Source organism: Camelus bactrianus, chromosome 6 (assembly GCF_048773025.1).
Source record: "Camelus bactrianus isolate YW-2024 breed Bactrian camel chromosome 6, ASM4877302v1, whole genome shotgun sequence".
NCBI classification, from domain to species: Eukaryota; Metazoa; Chordata; class Mammalia; order Artiodactyla; family Camelidae; genus Camelus; species Camelus bactrianus.
In genome coordinates, this window is record NC_133544.1 from 24953391 (window position 1) to 24973834 (window position 20444).

General features: G+C 52.9%; 1 protein-coding gene across 4 annotated transcripts in view; it reads left to right on the top strand.

Annotated features, from left to right (window-relative positions):
* LTBP2 (latent transforming growth factor beta binding protein 2) overlaps window positions 1–20444 on the top strand; it is a 100119-nt gene that overhangs the window by 67233 nt on the left and 12442 nt on the right. For all 4 annotated transcript variants that reach the window (XM_074365239.1, XM_074365240.1, XM_074365241.1 and 1 more), the window contains 9 exons: window positions 1069–1191; window positions 4099–4263; window positions 4517–4747; window positions 5755–5774; window positions 6993–7032; window positions 7932–8045; window positions 10210–10338; window positions 11079–11207; window positions 15191–15310. In XM_074365239.1, coding sequence (XP_074221340.1) covers window positions 1069–1191; window positions 4099–4263; window positions 4517–4747; window positions 5755–5774; window positions 6993–7032; window positions 7932–8045; window positions 10210–10338; window positions 11079–11207; window positions 15191–15310 — 1071 coding nt within the window. The remainder of the gene's footprint in view (window positions 1–1068; window positions 1192–4098; window positions 4264–4516; window positions 4748–5754; window positions 5775–6992; window positions 7033–7931; window positions 8046–10209; window positions 10339–11078; window positions 11208–15190; window positions 15311–20444) is intronic.

Here is a 20444-nt window from a genome sequence, read left to right on the forward strand (position 1 = left end):
AGCTGGATCATCTTTCAGCCCCTTTATTCCTGTGCTCAGTGCCAACTTCCCCAAAGCCTGAGCAGATGGCTCTGCTGATACTGGGCTGCCATGTGCTGTCTCCTGGCCCCAGAGGTGGGTGTCCCTCCCTGCTCACCATCACTGCTGCCATCACCGTCATCAGCACAGGTGCTATCACCAAGGGAGCCCCTGACTTCTTGGAGCTTAGAGTGTGAGGGTTGGGATTTCCCCTTGGCATGAAGAAATTTCCATCATGAAACGTTTCTGAGGTTACAAAGGAAGCTAATGTTTCCCTTGTTTGAAGCGTAGCACAAGCATCTATTGGCCTGGGGGTGAGGGGGTGGCCTGCCTGAGGCTGGGGTCTTCAGAGAACCTGGAGACATGCCTTCCTAACCCTCTCCCCCTCCCCCAGCACCTACCTCCAGCCTCCTGCCTTCTGGTCCTTACCCGGGTCCCTTCATCCTGCAGCTTCTCACTGCGGACCTGGTCCCTGGACCTTGGGTTCAGCATCTGAGATGCTTCAGGTTCTCTCAAGGAAGGCTGAATAGGGGGGACTTGGCAGCCCATTCTCCACCCTCCAACTCAAACTTTCCCCTCACCGTCTCCTCCTGTTACTTCCCAGCATGCTGCTTACTAGCTGAGTGACTCTGGGCAAGCTACCTGGAAACTCAGTTTCCTCACCTATAAAATGAGGCCATGTGGACCTACTTGATAACATTATGAGGATTAAATGAGGTATTGTATGTAAACCACCTGGCACATTCTAGGGACTCAATAAACATTAGCTCTTAATATTATGACCATTATGACCAGTTACTGGACCTAGTGATTTGCAATTTTTATCTTATTTTATCCCCCTAACAGTACTACATGGGAGTTACTATTTATTATCCTCACTTTACAAATAGGAAACTGAGGCACAGAAAGAGGAATCACACTCAGTAAATGGCAGCTCTCTTATTGTGGTTTTTCTATTTGGAAAAAGTCGTTGAGGAGCTCTGCCCCAGCCCCTCCCCTCTATCAAGCCTCAGTGGGGCGGGCACTTGGTCATCTCCCCCTACCCTGCAGATGTCAACGAGTGCTTGACCCTGGGCCTGTGCGAGGACTCGGAGTGCGTGAACACCAGGGGCAGCTACCTGTGCACCTGCAGACCTGGCCTCATGCTGGATCCGTCGAGGAGCCGCTGTGTGTGTGAGTGCTGGCGGGGACCAGGGTGCGGAGGCCGGGAGGCGAGATGGAATCCTCAGGGTCCATGGGCCAGGCCAAGAGCAGAAATGCCCTCTAGGCCCCATCTCAGGGCCCAGGGGCTGCTACTGGACCTGGAATTGGGCCCAACGTACCGAACCTGATCTGCCCCCTCCTGCTGGGACAGAGACACTCACAGCTTCTCTTTGGGCTTTAGGCATTTCTTTGGGGGCTTTGCAGTTTGGGGTTTTCTACTTATGTTTCTTCTCTAATCACTACTGTCCCATCTGTTACCTCATTTACTTCAGGAGGATGTGTGTTGCCTCTGCTGTGACGTCTGGCTGAGCTGTAGCTGCCTCTTCCAGCGCCTCAGCTTAGCAGCCTGATCCCTTAGCTGCAGACCTTTCTTGAGGGGCAGGAACAGCAGGGCTCCTGGCCCCAGGGCTTTTCCATGACCCTGTGGTCCCTGTGCTTCTGAATGTTCTCTGCATCTATGAGCACATACATGTCACTAGTCATATCAGCATGGTGTCTGTGTCTGTGTCTGTGTCTGTGTCGACCCAGTCAGCTGTTCCCAGTGACCTCTGTGGTTTCCCGCTGGGAGAAGCCCACGTTGGCACCCTCCCTCCCCCTGGGGCCTGTGATACCACAGCCCAGATCAGGGAGGCCTGACCAGAACTAATTAAACCACTCCCCTCTGACCCTGCAAACTACCAGCCCAGGTCAGTTTGGCCACCCAAGGCTCAGGAGAGCTCCCTGTGGCCAGCCAAGCCCTCAGTCTGTAAAACGCCAGGTACTGGGTCTGGGGAGGCCATGGGATGAACAAGACTCCAGAACCATCCAGAGGGAGCACACTCATAATGGGAGAGACTGAACCCAGTGTCCAAGACAAGGAGACAGGAAGAGACTTAAGAAGGGACACCAGAGATTGAGAGTCCCAGAGTGGGGAGAACACATCAGGCCACTCTCAGGAAGACTTCATGGTGACAGAGATGTGTAATCAAGGCTTTGAGGGGCAAACAATGCTCCCTTCTCCTTCCTCCCTTGAGATTCCTTATCAGGCAGGTGTGTTTAACATCTGATGTGACTTTTATTTATTAGTGCTGGAAAAAGACCCTGCAGGCAGGAAGGCAGAGTGGCCTTTGGGTGTTCTTTGTTCCTTCCCTCCCTAGTGTTCCCCTCTCCACCCTCTTGCAATGATTCACCTCCCTGTGGGTGGGGGGTAGGCACGAGGTTCCTCTTCCCTTCATTTCTGAGCTTTGCCTCCCTCCCTGCCCCCTGACAAAGGCCAGAAGAGCAGCTCTTCCATGCTAGGGCAGCCTCCTGATATTCCCAGTCGGGTCACTTCCATTATGGGGCTCAATGGGACCCTTCCCTACTGTATTCCAAGGGAAGCAGCTGCTGGAAGCAGAGATGGCACCTGGAGACTCAAGCGTATGGACTGACTGATAATGTGCAGGGCATGTGACCTTTGACAAGGCACTTTCATATACATTACCATGAAGGTTTATTTGTCAGAAGCCTTTGGGTAGCAAGTGTCAGAAACCCAACTCAAACTACCTTAAGCAAAAATAACTAATTGGTCCACACAACTAGGAAGTCCAGGAGTAAGTGAGCCTCAGGCTCGGTTGGATCCAGGCACCCACAGTGTCTTTAGGATGTCTCTTGCTCTGTTTCCTCTGTGATGATTCCATCGTTCCTTAAAAAGTGGCCATCAGATTCTCCAGGCCAACATCCTCCCAGCCTTGCAAACTCAACAAGAAAATAGGAAAATAAAAAGCACCTCTTTTCTAATAATCCAGGAAAAGTCTCAAAGCTGATTATTATCATTAGGCCTACTTGGTCAACTGCGCATCCCTGACCCAACCACTGTGACCAGAGATATGAACTACACTCCTTCAACCGAGGAAGTGGGGTCCGCCTCTACTCCGCATGGACCAAAAGTCAGAGAATGGGTGGATCCCATAGGAAAATCATGATGTTGTTACCAGAATAATAGGGGCATAGATGCCAAATAGGCAGAAATACAGGTGTCCACTACCTATGCCATTATCATCATCATCCTTATTTTATGCAAAAGAAGATGAAGCCCAGGGAGGCTACGTAGCTCTTGGTGGAGCAGGGATTTGAACTTGTTCTGCCCAGTCCTGGGCCCTCAGCTTTGAGTGTTGTTCTCTTCTCCCTACCCTTCATCTTCTTGTTCAGCCCTCTAAGGACCTCAATCTCTTTCAGCGTGGCATGGCCTCCTCATTTTCCACTGAGATAATTTACAAGAGCACAGTCTCTAATATTTACTCTGAAAGCACAAGAAAGGGAACAAGGTGGTGCTCTTGTCATTATCTAAACCTAGCGCGGCTCACACTCGCTGCAGCCCACAGGATTCTGATTCATGGATCTAGTTGTCCATCCATTGATCCAACAAGCATTTACTGAATATCCACATGCACCAGACACCGCTCAGGGCTGCAAAGATGACCAAGGCAGGTCCTCTGTCCTCAAAAATCCCCGTCAGCTCTAGGCTCTCATCACGTCTCATCTTCCCAGGGAGACCGTGGCCCTCAGAGCACACTGCTCCCCACTTGTGCTCCTGACCATCAGCTTTTGTAAACATTTGTAGACTCAGCACCTGGAGATGAGCAGGGACATCCCCATTTCCTGCTCTCGGCTTCCCCACATGGGGTTGGGAGTCAAGGGTCCTCTCAAACAGATGACATGAAGAGGTGCTAACACATCCCTGAAGCTACTCTTCCTAATGTTCTGTGAGCATTTGCAGGGCCCCAACTTCCAGACTGAGACACAGGCCGGGCCAATCTGCATGCACATGGCCAGCCGACCCTCCCTCCACTGCCCTCCCACCACGCTTTCCCCTCCCACTGGCCACCTGCCCATCCCCACCTGCCCTGTCTGTTGCAGCGGACAAGGCCATCTCCATGCAGCAGGGGCTCTGCTACCGGTTGCTGGGGCCCGGCACCTGCGCCCTGCCTTTGGCCCAGCGGATCACCAAGCAGATATGCTGCTGCAGCCGAGTGGGCAAAGCATGGGGCAGCAAGTGTGAGAAATGCCCCCTGCCTGGCACAGGTAACACTCTGTCCCCATCTCAGCCCTGGCCACCAAGGGCCTTCCTCCGACCCAGTGGCTGTTTACCCCCACCTGGGCCTAACCTCAGGCCAGAAGACCCTGAGTCTTCCTTCCTGTTCAACCCCTTAATCCAACCTGGAGTCCCTCCCTCCTTGCTGCCACAATTGCCTTGTCCCCAAAGGGAGGGAAGGTGGGCCTTGGGTTCCTGTGGGAACAGCACTCTCATCTTGTCCTCTGACCACTGGATTTGCAGAGGCCTTCAGGGAGATATGCCCTGCTGGCCACGGCTACACCTACTCGAGCTCCGACATCCGCCTCTCCATGAGGAAAGCCGAGGAGGAAGAGCTGGCCAGGCCCTCGAGGGAGCGCGAGCAGAAGAGCAATGGGACACTGTCCAGGCCAGTGGAGAGGCGGCCAGTGGAGAGGCAGCCCCTCCGGGCGGCCACCAGCACCTGGCTTGAGGCCGGGACCATCCCTGACAAGGGTATCTGGGATGGGGGAGAAGCAAGCCACAGCACCTCAAAGAGCCACTGGGTGTTTGTCCTGGACCCATGGCATCCTTTCTCTGGGGCCTTAGAACGGGACTTTGGAGCAGCAGCACAGCCCTGGGAACCTGCTCTCATGGGCAGGCGTGATGGAAAGGCCTTCCCTCCTTCTTCTCCCATATGGCTATGTCCAAGGGAGTTACTGGTGGAAATGGGAGGGGTCAGCAGCATCCCGCACCCCTGCCCCCAGCCATGAGCTTCTGGGCCTGGTGCTCTCTGCAAATCTGGAAAACTGGCAGGCAGATCCTGAGGAGTCGGGGGGCTTTAGATCCCCTCCCCTGGCCTTAGAGTCAGAGCACTGGCTCCAGCTCAGCTGCCTCGGGCCCAGGAGGTACGGGGCTGGAAAGAGACTGGGCTTGAGGCATGCCTGGCAGGTGCCCTGGGAAACCACACAGAAGGCACACCCAGGTTACTGGTAGCACAGAGTGCAGACTGCCAGGAGAACTATGTGAGGGCCAATAGTACTCCAGGAAACTAGAACAGACAGGGAAGTCAGGACAGAGCCCCAGTCATCATGGTAACTGGACACTAGCCAAGTCAGGAGCAACCTCCCCGCGTCCTAGAACTGTTCCCCTGGCCCATAGGTAGTCCAGGGCAAGGCTGAAGTGACCTGGTGTGGCTGGGAGGCTAGGACCGATGGGGTGCACTGGCCCAGAGTGGGTGGGACTCCTGCCACCAGAGGCATTAAAGGAAAGCCGGAGGTTTCCTCTCACCAAGTGACCCACCTTGTAGGCCCTCCAGACCTGGGATTCTGGGCTGTGTTCTGGCCAGTCCCAGAAGAGTGGGAGGGGCAGAGGCAGGTAAGAAGGGTCTGAGTTCTCTCTGCTGCTGACCCTGCTGGGGACAAGATCAAGAGGTGACAGACTGAACCAGCCCTGGCTGGGTGAAAGGGAGGAGGCAGCCAGACTCTCCTCTCTCAGCTCATGGTCTCACCTTTCCTTCCCAGGTGACTCTCAGGCTGGCCAGGTAAGTGAATCCTCCCACCAGGGAGTCAGGCAAGGGTGGCCGAGAGCAGGACCTGGGAGCACTGAGGCTGCAGGGAAGCGTCCCAGGAGAGAGGGAAGGGAGAAGGATGGATTGTATGTAGAATTTGACTTGCAGGGAAGCCAAAGTGCAAGAGTTGGTCCAAAGACCGAATTCTACGCTAACGCAAGTAATAATGACGGCTCCTGTTTTTCCAGCAGCTACTGTGCGAGTTCTCTCATTTGGGATGGTCTGGGGCCCCCTTCAGAAAGGAAGTAGGAATGTGTGCTGTTAGTCCTGGCTGTCACTCAAGCTTTAAGAACAGCAGATGAGGTCTAGAACTGGTTCCAGATTAACTCCAGATTCGGCATTTTCTGAGACTGATTTGCTTAAGCCTCAAGGTCTCCTCTGTGAGGGGCTCACAGGGAAGCAGAGGCAGAGCTGTGAACAGCCTCAAACCCCTTCACTGAGAAAGGGGCATCCCGCCCCCTTTCCTGAGCCCAGGATTTCCCTGTAAAGAACTGCGTGTCCTCCTAGAAAAACATTCCAGAGGAGTGAAGCTGCTTCTTCCCTTGTCAGTCTGCCAGTCGCAATCCTGTCCCCTGCCCTTCCAGCCTGCATCCCTGACTGTCTCCAAACACTGTTTCTCCAGTGAGTGTCTTCTCTCCTCGGAGAAGCACTAGTCGTCCTCCCAGACCACGGTTCTACTTCTGCATCCTCACAGCCCCCAGCCATGCTCCTGGCCCTCTGCCTTCCCAGTCCCTTCTTTTCCCCGGGCTCCCCAGTGCTTATCTGCCTCTGTCCATGGGCTATGGTGAGGGACACCAGTGCGGCCTGGGGTCCCAGCCTCACCATACTGGCCCTGTGACCCTAGGTAGACCAGTTAACTGCAGGGCTTCTGTTGCTGTAGCTGACATGTGGAGATTATAGCATTGACATGATGTGTTGATATAACACTAAGCTGGCGTATTACATACATCAGCTCAATTAATCATTATAGCCTACCATCATAGGATAGTGGAGAAGATTAAGACAGTGCCTAGCAGAATGCCAGGCATGTAGTAAGAACTCATCAATACTTGGAATGAATTAAAAGTGAATAAGAGAGTTAGTTGGACAGGGAGCCTGGAGGCAGGGGTGAGTGCGGCAGAAGGAAGTGCATCGTGGCAGGGGAAGGGGGGACAGAGAAGCCAAGATTGACCTTCTCCCATTTTTGTGCAGGTCACAGCCAGCATTACCCAACTACCTGCCTGGGTCCCAGGTGAGTCTCTCCTCCTAGCGGTTCCCAGGAAACAGATGAGGAGGAAGGAGAGACCTTAATCTAGGAGTGGAGTTAGTACACTGATGCACGAGGCTCAAATCAGATGAGGTTGTGGATGATGTGATGGGTGAACACCTTCTCTGGGAGCTCTGTATACCTAAGGTGCTATAGAAGGACACCGTGATGCCTTGTAAATACCTCCCCAGCCGCAGCAGTCTTTCTGCACTTCACGAGCCGTTCAGCATATAAACGAGACCAAAGAGGAAGTGTGGGCTGAAGCAGGGGTGGGGCAGGGCTCTGGGGACCGCCTGTCTTCCCTCAGGAAGTGGATAGAGCACCACAGAGCCCAACTTGGTGGTCCCTGGGGTTGGGGACTGGATACTGTTCAGAAGTCAGAGAGCTGAGAAGCAAGATTCCTCCACTGTGATGTGGACACCAATGCCTGCCTTGCTGCCTCTTAAGGCAGATGAGGTGTTGATGTTAGAGGCAGAGCTCTGTAAACTGTAAAGTGCTTAGTAAACAGGAGAACGCTGAAGTGGGAATCAGGAGACCTGGGCTTCGGCTCCATCTCTAAAACCTAGCGGCCTTGAACAAGTGGCCGTTTCTGCGAGCCTCTGTCTCCTCGCCTGTGAAGTGGAGGGTGAAGCTGGATGCACCCTGACACCCTTTAGGGCTCTCAGGTTCTTTGACTCTGTTGGGGGCTAGGTTAAGTTTCAGGACAGTAGGAGGCAGAAGGAGTGACCCGCCCTAGACTTCACCCCTGGTTCTCAGAGTCAGAACAGCAGGGAGGAGGGAAGGCCACTGTCTGCATCTCTGGAGGGAACGCTGTCCAGGGGTGGGAAGGCAGGCAGCCAAGGGCCACCACCTACCAGCTATCCCCTCCCCTCCCTCCTCTGCAGGAGATGCTGTAGGAAGACCAACACCGCCACTGCCTGGACAGGGGATCCTGGAGGCCCAGGAAGAAGAGCGAGTGACCACCCCCATGGATGTGCTGGTGACCCCGACCCCCTCAGGTACTTGCAGCCAGCCCTGCAGGGTGAGGCTGGCCAGAGCCAGCTCCAGGGCCTCTCCCGCCAGATGAACAGCATCCAGTGAACTTGCGCCGGGCTCAGCGCCCCTGGCCGCATCCCACAGAAAGCACATGGTGCCCCTAGTGAACAGAGGAGTCTGTCTGGAGCACTGGTCAAGCCAGGCAGGAGAAAGAGAAGGGATGTCTTAGGGGAGGGTCACTCAGAGGGGGCCCACTCAAGGCAGGGGAGCACGTGGGGCCTCCGGGAGCCTGGCTCCTTCAGGCTGTTGACCCTGAGTCAGCTGAGTGCCCTGGCAGTGGGCAGCCTCCTGCCCACAGGGAGGGCTGACTTTCGGGAAGGAAAATGGTTCTATTTCTCAAGGTTGTTTAGCTGCCCGGGAGCCTGCGTTCCCCCCCGCCTCTCTGGCAGCTGCCGTGGTGGGGGGGTGTGGTGTGGGGGAGATCCCTGGCAAATCCACCTTGCTCTGGAATGTGCCCTCCTCAAAGGCTCGTTGTCTGGGGACTTGGTTCAAGAGAAGCAGGGCCGGTGTTGCCGCAGCTGCTCCCTGCTCACGTGTGTGCTGGTGTGTGTGCACGTGTGTGCCTCACGAGTGCCCTCCTCAGGGCCTTGCTGTGCTTAACCTCATACACTGAGGTCACCTTGGGGTGAGGGGCATTTCCAGATTTCCTCCAGCAAAGGAGAGACCCTGCAGGCTAGTGGAACAGTCCGGAGAGTGTGGGGTGGGGGAGTTTGGTCTTCCCAGGCCTGAACCAGGGCCCCTCTTCTCGGGGCTCAGTGCACAGCTCCAGGGAGTGTCCAAGGCCCCTCTACTCTACAGGCAAGATGAGCTGGGTCAAGGGGCTCAGCTGGGGATTCTGAGTCTCTGACAAGGAAAATGGGCCTGAGGGTAAGGGTGGGGATGGGGGATTAGCAGGGGCCCAGGCCAGGCTTGGCAAAAGCTCTCAGCTATGTGGAGACAGAATCCCCCACAACCTCCAGCCTTTGGCCTGATCCCTTTTCCCCCTTGCCCTCCCCCAGTCTCACCCCTCTGGGAGGACATTTGGAACCTGGCTGGAGGTCCCCATGAGCCCCCAGGCTGACATAAACTTGGAGCCAGGCCAGGGACAGGGCAGCTTTACAAAAGGCCATCATTTGCATTCAGTTCAGTCCAATACAGCAGAAGCTGCGTGCACCCACACAGGCCGTGTCCCAACCCCACTGGGTCTCTAGGGTTTCCTCAGTGCTGTGGGGCAGGGCGGGGATCCTTGGGATGTGGGCTTCCAGCTAAGACCTAGGGCAAAAACATCATTCATTCATTCAGTCGTTTGTTCATTCAGTGTGTCCTAAGCACCAGATACTTTTCTAGTATTAAAGACGTAGTTCAGAAGAGCTGTAGTCTCTCTATGCAGCCTCAGCCCTGAATCCTGGTGAGTCTCTAGACTGTTTCTGAATTCAGTATCTGTCTCTCATCTTTTACCCCCTTACCACCACCCAAGGCAGTCCTTGTTTAATTTATTTCTAGGTTTGTAGGGGCCTCCTGTTCCCTCACCACCCCCCGCCAGTCTATCTGCCACCTCGCTGCCTTTCTGAGCAGGTTGGCATGCAAGATGCATGGTCTTTCTGAGAGAGCTCTGATCACACCCCACCTCCCATGACCCCCTTGCTTACAGGCTTGTCTCAACATGGCATTCAAGGCCCTGCTCAGTTGGCTCCAGCCCACTTCTCCCCTTTTCCCCTGGCAGTTCTCCCAAGACCCTGTTCACCAGATCTGTCTGTCTAGGAAATATTGCCAGGGGGTGGAAGCACTCACTGTGGGTGAGAGCTGCCCCGTATTCAGGGTAAGTTCAGGCTAGAGGCCTCAGCAGGGGATGCCCTTTGCTGGGACCTGGGACACAGATCACTGGAACCCACAGGGTCTCAGTCAGAGGGATACACTGCTGCAAGCTCCAGTAGGGTAGGGCTCTGTGCCCCAGGAGGAGGTGCTGTGGGGTCTTATGCAAAGCCATGCTATACATGGATGTGAGAGGGTCCAGCTAAGCCTGGGGTGAGGCTTCTGTGGGTCCTCCAAGGCCCCTGTGCCCTGCCCCAACACTTCCCCCCACCCTACTCCACTGCCTTCGCCCATCCCCCACCTGCCATAACCTCAGCTTTGCTCTGTCTCCCACAGCCATTGACAGATGTGCCACTGGAGCCACCAACATCTGCGGCCCTGGAACCTGTGTGAACCTCCCTGATGGATACAGATGCATCTGCAGCCCCGGCTACCGGCTGCACCCCAGCCAGGCCTACTGCACAGGTATCCCCTCAGGCCAACTGGGCTCACTCAGTGGCTGGGGTGGGTGGGAGCAGGGCTAGGGAAGGAGTCAGGAGTCCAGGCAGAAGAAGGTCCAAGCAGTGCTGTGTGGTTAATGGGCTGAGGAGCACAGTTCCTCTGGACAAAGCTAACCTTAACCTTGGGGAGATCAGTCTCTGGGAGTACCATCTGATGAGTCTCCAGGACTCCAGGAGAGTAGGAAGCCATCCCAGGGCCCCCCCTGACTGGTACTTGAAGCCCTCATCTCTGAGATCAGCCCACCCTCAAACTGTCCACCTTGCTGCCTGCAGAGCAGATGAAGGCCTACCCTAGTTGTAAATGTCTCCACCATGGCCATCCCTGGGGGAGAGGTTTGGAGGTACAGTAAATAAATCACCCAGTGTGGGCCTGATCCACCCCCCAATATTTTTATACAAGGAAGACACATCCATTGGGACTTTAAGGAGAAAGGAAATGATCATGGGGCCACTGGGGAAGAGGGACATGGGGCAGGGAGGAGGTGTGAGACTACTGCCCCAGGCCTTTGGTTCCTGAATGAGCCCAACAGACTGACTTTGTGGCTCCCAGCCTTAGAGATTTTTCATCTCCCCAGCTTCCTCTGCTCCCTCATCCCCTCTTTGCCCCACAGCACCAATCCCTGTCCAGCCTTTAGCATGGCAGATTGCTGGCAGGTGCCAAAAGGAAGGCATCCCTGACTTCCCTCCCCACCTCCTTCTGCTCAGATGACAATGAGTGTCTGAGGGACCCCTGCAAGGGAAGAGGACGCTGTGTCAATCACGTGGGCTCCTACTCCTGTTTCTGCTACCCTGGGTACACGCTGGCCACCTCAGGGACCACGCAGGAATGCCAAGGTAAGCTGAGCTGCCCTTGCCCCCATGACAGGGGTACAGGACCCCACGGTAGCTCTAGGGTGGAAGAGGATCCAGGCATCCGCAGCACCCAGCTACAGTGCTGCAGTGTGGGGAGCGCGGGGGTTGTGGGAACTGAGACCAGGTTTCTGACCTGGACCTGGGAGGAAGCAGACCTTACGCTGGCGCTGAGATCGCTGAGACCAGATGGAAAGGTATGAATCTGAAAGGCAGCAACATTCACAAACACTCCAAGGAACTGTGCCTGGAGCCATAGTGTGAGGGAGTCCAGGGTCATGGCTAGACATGAAGATGGAAAGTCCCCAGATTCTGAGTCACAAGGAGCTTCTTTCCTATTAGCTAAGGAGTGCAACCCATGAGGACCCTGACTGGACTCTGGGCAGCCTGGGGAGCAGGTGTGCCTTTGTAAGAGGAGTGTGGGTCCCCAGCTGCTCAGAGACACCTGCAAGGCTTCAAGTGTCCCTGGGAAGCTCTGCATGGGGCCACTGGACAAAGGTGCTTCCAACAAAAACCCTTTAACACTCAGTGTTTTATACCAGATACAAAACACTCCACATACTTTTTTTTTGCGAATAAGTTTATAGAGAATAAGATGCAACACTTTCCAAGTAGTGCTGTAAGATTCATGACCCAGTTGGACTCCTTCACCTGCAGAATGGCACTGCCATTCTTGGGGTGACATGGCTCGTTCTGGCCTGAGCACTGTGTAAGTTCTGGGGATACTGCAATGAGTACGGTGTGAATGGTGGCACTCTGGGAGGAGGAACCAACTGGTTCTGTGTGGAACAACGTGGGAAGGTGTCCCGAAGGGGTGTCAGAATGGGGACAGAATAATAGCTACCACTGAATGAGCGCTTCTCCTATGCCAGCACCATCCTCAGCACTTTATTTTATGAAGCGCATCATCCCAACCCCATGCAGTAGAAATCCTTACCCCCATTTTATACGTTAGCAGACTGAGGCTTAGACAGGTGAATTAAAAAACCCAGGAACCTCACACCTAGAGCTGTGGCCGAGCTGGAAACAGAATCAGAGTCATCCCGGCCCCCAAGCATGATTTGCTTCCAACAACTCCCTCCCTCACACACGATGAAGGACTGGAGGGAGCAGAAAGTATTCCGGGGAAAGGGAACCATTTCTGCAGAGAGCAGAGCAATGAACAAGCCTGGCGTGCTCTGACGATGTTAAAAACGTGTAACCAGAGCACAGGGTATGTGGAGGAAGTGGCAGGAGCCCACGCCAGTTTGCAAAGTGTCTTGAGCGCCAGTCTGTAGTGCTTGGACGCCGTCCCTCAGACAGTGGCAGCCAGTAGAGGTTTGTAAGCAGAGGGTAGTGATGCGGTCAGCCGGCTTGCGGGGAGGTGACTCTGGCTGCAGTGCTGGGAATGGTCCGGAGTTAGCGAGGGCAGAGGCCAGGGGCCTGAGCTTCTCTGGGCTTCACAGCCTTGGCAAATATCGTTGGCCAGAGGCTCGGCTCCCTGCAGGCCCAGCCTGCGGTGCTGGCCTGGAATAAGCAGCGGCTGCTGCAGGGAAGGGTGTCACCAGGACCGGCCCAGACAAGGGGCTGTGCAGCCTGGGTGTCCTGATGTCTCTGCCAGCCTGACAGCTGGGGGAGGAGGCAGGTAGCTCCGGGTCAGCTGTCAGCTTCTCTCGGTGGGGCTTGGCTGCCGCGTGATGAGGCCTCATCTAGGATAAAATCCACTTTCTAAATTTTTTCCTCTAGTAAAACAGTATCTCCTTATTTTAAATATTTATTTTTATTTATAAATTATCTCATTAATTTATATAATGAATGAATATAAAGCATTACAAATTCTAGAATGGAAGTTAATATAAATACAATTGATTAATATACATTATTTGAATATTAAATATTTAAAATAACATTCACTTTACTAGTTAGTATGAACATCTCTTCATCTGTTAGCCATTGAGTTTCCTTATGTAGAAATTTCTTGTTCCTGCCTTTTACTTAGTTTTCCAATGGTTGTTGCTGGTTTTTCTTGTGGCTCTTTTGAAGATCCTTGTGTATTCTAGATACTTGCCTGGGTTTAGATATTATAACTCTTCCATCTTGTCCTCTGTCCATTGACTTTATCTACATGTCCTTCTTTTAACAGAAATCCTTAATTCTGATGGATCAAAACTCACCTATTTTTTATGCTTTTGGGGCTTTAAGTCACAAAGATATTTTCCTAGCCTCTTTAGTCACAAAGATAGTCTCCTATACCTTCTTTCACTAAAGTTACAGATTTGCCTTTCACATACTTTAATCCATCGGGAGTCCATCTTTGTATGGGTGTTAAATTCTTCTCATTTGATCCTTAGAACAAGTCCGTTTCCCCAGCCTCATCTATCAGGCAGTCATCCCTGCCCCACCATTTTGTGGGTCCTTTATCAGGTTCCCTTTTCTCTTCCATTGGGATTAGAGCTTCTTAAAGTGATGATCAGTTATTTCGGAATTGTCTGGCGAGTTATTGAAGTGCAAGCTTCTGGGCCCACCCACTGCTGCTGGGTCAGAACCTCTGGACGTGTGCTTGGGAGTGTACATTTTGTATCTTCTGCCAGCGACTCCACCATGCACTTAAGTGTTAGGAAGTATTGCTCAGATGAAAACACTGTCCTTAAACAAATGCAGTACTTTTAAGGATTCTGTGCTTGGCACTAGGGACACCAGGATAATAAGGCACATTCCCAGCAGTCAGGGAGGAAAGAACAGGTGAATGGTCAGTTACTATAAGGTCTGATTCCTAAGGGAACCCTGGGAAGCGCCACATGGGTTGGAGGGGAGAGGGCAACCTCACTGAGAGATGAAGAGAAAGCCAAGCTGGTGGTTGGGAAGCCACTCCAGGCAAGGGAACAGCAGGTACAAAAGCTCAGAAGCAGATTCTGTGTGCCTAAGGCTGGGAGGCATGTGGGAGGCAGGAACCAAAGTGAGAGAACCTGGCAGGGGCCAGATCGTGGAAGGTCTCACATGCCAGGCTGAGGAGCTGGGATGGTATGGGGTAGGTTTAATGCAAGAATAAAATAAAAATAGCTAACTCTTCTTCAGCATTTACTTTGTGCTAGGCAGGCACTGTGCTAAGCCCTTCACCTGGATTTTCTGATTTAATCTGCACAAATCCTCTGGAAAGTGTCTGAACCAGTGCTTGGGGTAGGGGGAAAAGGTGAGCCCTCCATTAATTTGACTGTGGGGAACAAGGAAGGGGGAGTAGCCAGAGTGACCTAGAGGTGACAAATTGAACCGGTCCTTGAGAGGGGAGTAGGGCTCTGCTGGCCATCAGACCAAGCAGAGGCATTTGTGTGAATGAAGGCTTGGAGGCTGGACCAGTGGGGATCAGCAAACACAGCACAGCTGGGGACAGGTGGCAGAGGCTTGCGAGGAAGGCTGAGCAGCAGGGAACCCTGGCAGGACGCCTTAGGCAGGGGAAGGGCATGACCACAGTTGGGCTTTTGAGCCATCACCGGGCGCCATTTTGCTTTGGGACAATGGGAAAAAAACCACATGGACAGATCCACAGCTGCCTAAGATGCTGTCTCTCACTGGCTGCTTAATCCCTAACCTTTAAGAAGGCCACTAAGAACTCTAAGAGCAGAGCTCTGGGGGTTGTATTGGTGTCAGGAGGGGGACTTTGTTGGCCTTCTTTGTTGCCATGTGCACTCCACCTGACCTTAGACAAGCCCTTGCATCAGGGTGAGGAGACAGCTGCGAGGGTCCCCAAGAGCCCCTAAATTAGCCACCCCCCCAACCAGGAGAAAAGAATTTAGGAGCTTGCAGGGTCCTGAGCGGGGTCAGTCTCAGACCTGGCATAGAAGCCCCCTGCCATTCATGTCTGCAGCAAGGACGCCTTGCCTGCCTGGGCCTCATCATGGACAGCCTTGGCCTTGGCTTCAGCCTCTGAAAGGATGCCCCAGGACGCCCCCACAGGGCTGGCTCCCACTTAGAACTTTTCTGTGTGTTTGCAGATGTAGACGAATGTGAGCAGCCAGGAGTGTGCAGTGATGGGCGGTGCACCAACACAGAGGGTTCCTACCACTGCGAGTGTAACCAGGGCTACGTCATGGTCCAGAAGGGACATTGCCAAGGTAAGGAATGGGATGCTGCCCCACCACCTCCTGATCCCTCCCCACTGTCCCTTGGTCCTTCCCCACACACTGCCCACCACCAGCTCCCCTTTCAGCTTATCCTCGACAGGGTCCCTGGATGCAGAGCCCACTCCCGTGCATGGAGAGACCTGTCTGGGGGTTTCAGAGCCCTTTTGTCCCTGCAGGGATATTTTGGCATCCTGCCAGCCCCTGCAGTGAGGGAGCACAGTAACTTTATATGCATGAGATCCTGGAAGCACCCCTCTGTGCACCCCTCTCACCCCGAGTCCCTCTGCTCTCCTCACACAGCAGAGGGAGAATTGGTCTATCCAGGAGGTAACTGGGGCCTCGGGCTTGGCCTGCTTGCTGAAGCTTGTTAGGCTGTGAGCTCCTCAGAGCGGGACCACATCCTTAGATGACCATGCATGGACACCTGACAAATGTCCATGTGTTGGACACCCCAACAAATGCTAGCTGAATAAATGAATGAGTGAAAAAAAAAAAAGGCAAAGCAAAGAAAAAAAGTTTTAAAAAATTTAATTAGAAGAAACAAACTAAAACAAAAAAAAAAGATAAATGAATGAGCGAGCACTCATCCCGGCCCCCTTTCCCGGGCCCTGCCACAAAGTGCTGTGACATTGCCAACTGACATCCTCAGACTGGCTTGAACTTGCCACCATCAGGCCAGCTCTTGGCAGCCCTGCCACTTCCACCTCCCTGCCAGGCCGGGATGTCAAATTTTTGCAAGAGGCCTGGGTCATGTGCTCCCAAGACTGGCTGAGACAGGAATAGGTGGGTAAATCAACATGCTCTCTGGAAAGAAGTCCTGCCCTAGATCCGAGGTTAGGCCCAGACTCCTCCCTGCCTCCCAGTTTCCCCTGGCCAGGACTTGCCTGAATTCAGACGGTCCCAGGGGTGAGGGATGAGCTTGTGTGTCTGGTGAAGGGAGAGCCCCCCTTCCCAACGCCTCTCCCATGTAAGTAGAGTCCTGGCAGATCTTGGCAAAGGGAAGAGGTTGCTAGGGGAGGACAGACAGCTCTCTGCCTGCCCCCACAGCCTGTCACCGTCCCCACTCGATGCTTCCCCCTCTAAACTCAGGTCTACATGTGATCAAATCCAGAACCCACTCCCTCTGTCCTCATTAGCATGCTGGAGGCAGACAGCCTAGAAATTTCCAGGAGAAAGGAGAGTGAAGGGAGTTAGCATTTGATGGGTGCCTGCCACGTGCTAGGGGCTGGGCTAGGAACTTGGTAGATTGTCTCATTTAAGCATCAAACATGATTAATCTGGCATGAGACTTTATTAAGAAGTAAAGCAAAACTAAAGGAAATGAACTAAGAAAATACCGAAGCATGTAAAAGATCAGATTTATTCTAGCCAGTCCATGCTAAGGGCACAGGCTGCGGTGGAGACAGGCCTGGGTTTGGCTCTTGTTTCAATGTCTGAAAATGGAAACCATAATGCCCATGGCAGAGGCTCTTGTGAGGACGAAATAACGCACTGCGTACAAAGTGCAGACCCTCAGAGAGTAAGGTCACCGTGAGACCCTCTCTCACTTCCAGACTCCCCTCACGCCCTGGTCCATGCCTCCGGATTGTCACCTTCCCTTCCAGGGGAAAGGTTCCAGACACACACCTCAGCTGGGAGGTCAGGCTGAGTTCCTGGCTCCAGGCAGGCACTCTGAGTCTGTTGAAAGAAAGACTGATGTAGCCTGCACACTTCTCCAGGTTTCCATCCGTAACCACAGACTCGGCCCATCACCCCGGGAGCCCAGTCAATTTCCTCTCCCTCTTTCTTCTTCCTCCAACTAAGAAACCACTCTCTCCACTTAAACTCAAAGTCTCTGGTGAGAGGCCCGAGTGGTCTGGACAGCAGCCCATCCAAAGTCTCGATGGCATTTCCGTCGTACCGGGACTCTGGGTTCCCACGGAAAGGGGTTAGCTTCCCCTGCAAATTGCCAGGGCTCTGCTGTCCCCCACCCACATCCAAGGTCACCTGGATTTCTGGCCCCTGACTGAGCACCCCCCATGTGCTCTCACAAAGAACAGAGGCCACACCCTTACATTTCCTCGTGCGGAAACTGCAGCGCTGCTTAGAGAAGCTCCAGGATCCTCCCAGGGCACAGACAGCAGGCTGACACGCTGGGCCCTGGGATGACTGTTTCCCAGGGCCTCACGCCAAGAGGATGTGAAGGTTTAGTTAGTCACACAGTCTCACTCTTTGTCAGCAAACATTTATTGTGTGCCAGCTGTGCCCCAGCCGTGGGCTAGGAATATAGCGTTAAAAAAGATAGCTCCTGCCCCTGATGACCAGGATAAGACCTACCAAAACATACCATAACCTTAGATTGAAACTCGAACCCTAGACTAGGCAGAAAAATCTAGCTTCAATCCAGGCACTAAGAGCTTGGTGGACCAGCCTCAGGATATCTGGTGACATCAGTGCCTGTGCCTTTAACACAAAATCCACTTCATTCAGAATCTTTTTTAAAAATTTTTATTGAAGTATAGTTGATTTACAATGTTGCGTTAGTTTCTGGTGTATAGCATAGCGATTCAGATGTATATAGATATAGATATATAGATATATAGATAGAGAGAGATTCTTTTTAATTATAGATTATTACAAGCTATGGACTATAGTTCCCTGTGCTACACAGTAGGGCCTTGTATTTTATCTATTCTGTATATAGTAGTGTGTATCTGCTAATCCCAAATGCCTAATTTATCCCTTCCTGTCCCTTTCCCCTCTGGAAACCATTAGTTTGTTTTCTATGTCTGTGAGTCTGTTTCTGTTTTGTAAATAAGTTCATATGTGCCAATTATTTTTAAATTTCATATATAAGTGATATCTTATGATATTTGTCTCCCTCTGGCTTCCCTCACTTCATATGATAATCCCTAGGTCCATCCATGTTGTTGTAAATGGCATTATTTCATTCTTTTTTATGGCTGAGTAGTATTCCATTATGTATAAACCACAACTTCTTTATCCAGTCATCTGTTGATGGACATTTAGGTTGCTTCCATGTCTTGGCTATTGTAAATAGTGCTGCTATGAATATTGTGTCCAGAATCTTTATCTGGATCCTTTAATTGACTTGGCTCAGTGGCTCTGTTATAGCCACCCCCATTTAGAAGAGGACTGTCCTGACTCAGGGGGAGACTAGGGGCTGCTGTAATCCTCTGCCCTCCCTCTCCCAGCTGCTGACAGACTTCCTACCCATGATTATCGCTGGCTGGGGCTCTGGTCTGAAGAAGGAAGCAAGCAGTGTTGTGCCAGGATAGACCAGGTTATGCTGTGTTAACAAGCAACTCCAATCTTGGTGACTTAGAACACAGCAAACTTGATATCAGACCAAGGCCACGTGTCCATCATGGGTCATCTAGGGGTCCTGCCCAACATTTCCTCACCCTAGAACCAGGCTACAGGAATAAACAGCACCTTGAGTGTGGCCAGTGTCAATGGAAGAAAGAAAGGTCACTCCACAGGGTTCCACACAAATAAATGTTTGGGTCCATAAATTACACTCGTCATATCCACTCATAGCCATTGGCCAGCACTAGTTCCCTGGCTCCACCCAACTACAAGGAACAGGAAGCACAAGCCTGTCACGGCCCAGAAAGGGAGAGCTGGAATATTTGGTGAACAGCATTAGTCCCACAGGTCTTCTAACGCCCAACATGAAACACTTTGGGCACCATCTCCACAGATGTGCCCAGAACATTTGGGAAAGGACAGAACTCAGGGCCCTTTGCTCCTGGTGGGGCTAATCTCCTTCCTATACTGCCTGATCCCTGCAGGAGAGGCCCGAAGACTTCCTTTTTTCCTCAGTGTGGCCTTAGAGGAAGATCCTTGCCTTGTTCCCTTTCTCCTCATCCCTGAGTCTTACATCCCTGAAGCAGGGACTGAGTATCATTCCCACTGGCTTTGCCCATCCCCCTGGTATCTCAGCCAAGACCAGCAGGCTGTGGTGCTGGCCAAAGATGGTGGTCCTAGAGCCTTCATTCACTCCACCTCTTTCTCATTCCCTCTGTCTTTCCAGAAACCCTTAGGATAGTTTACCCTGGCATCACCACAGCCCAACTAGGGGCTCTTGGCTGCCCTCTTTCCAGAGATGAGCCTTATCTCAGTGTCCCCAAGATGACCCAGGAGTTCTGGGCACCTCCTTGCACACACCATCTGAATAACCACCTGCCCTGGATATGTCTTGCTCTTCTGGACTCTCAGAGTGAATTTTTGGCCTTGAGAGGCACCCAGTTCCCTGGGACAGAGGGCTTTGATGTGACCGGTCTTCTGCGGACCAAACCACCTCAGAGGAGGTTCATTTTTACCCTCCACTTCCGGGCCCATGTCCTGTTCTATAACGACAGCTACTGGCCTGGGTCCGTTTGCAGAAAGCCTGCATTCTGACCCTTGACCCTGCCTCCTGCATTTCCACCAAGGGTGCTGAGTAGGGCTTCCTCCTGGGCAGGAGAGCCTCTGAATCTGCATGAACTGGTGGACTTCCTGCAGGAGGATGACAGTTATCCATGTAGGGAGGGTAAATTCTCCTGTTCTCTCTGGAGCTTGGTCAATCTGTCTGTCAGGAATAGTGACTGGGAGCCTCGACACTGGGCCAGAGGAGCTTAATGTCTCCCTGCAGCCCTGACCCAGAGTTCAGTCCCTGTGTTATTACCTCCCTAATTCAGCCCAGGTCACCTGGGTGCCTTGGATGATGGACCCCCCCCCCCCATTACACCAGGTCACATCAGGAAGAACCTTGTGTGCAATTTCTGGGAGCAAGCTCTCCCTTCTCCTCCTTATTGTCACTCTCCCAGCACTGGCTGCTCCCCTCCCTCCGTGGGTCACCTCTTCCTCTGCTTGTCCAGTTGATGCTCAGACTCATCCTTTCTGGCTGACTTTCCTGGATCTCACCAGAGTGGGTGCTGCAGCCCTGTGTGGTTCTCGGCTGGAAGAAGAGTCTCCTCTCCAGCAGAGAAGCCTTGCCAGCCTCCACTGTTCACTCTGCAGCATCCTCAGGGCTGTTCTTGGCCACGTCCAAGATTGGGGGGTCATCCTCAGTGCTCATTTCCTGGTTCAGGGAAGCCCATTTTGCCTTCATTAACCAGCTGTGATCTATTCTGGGGCCCTG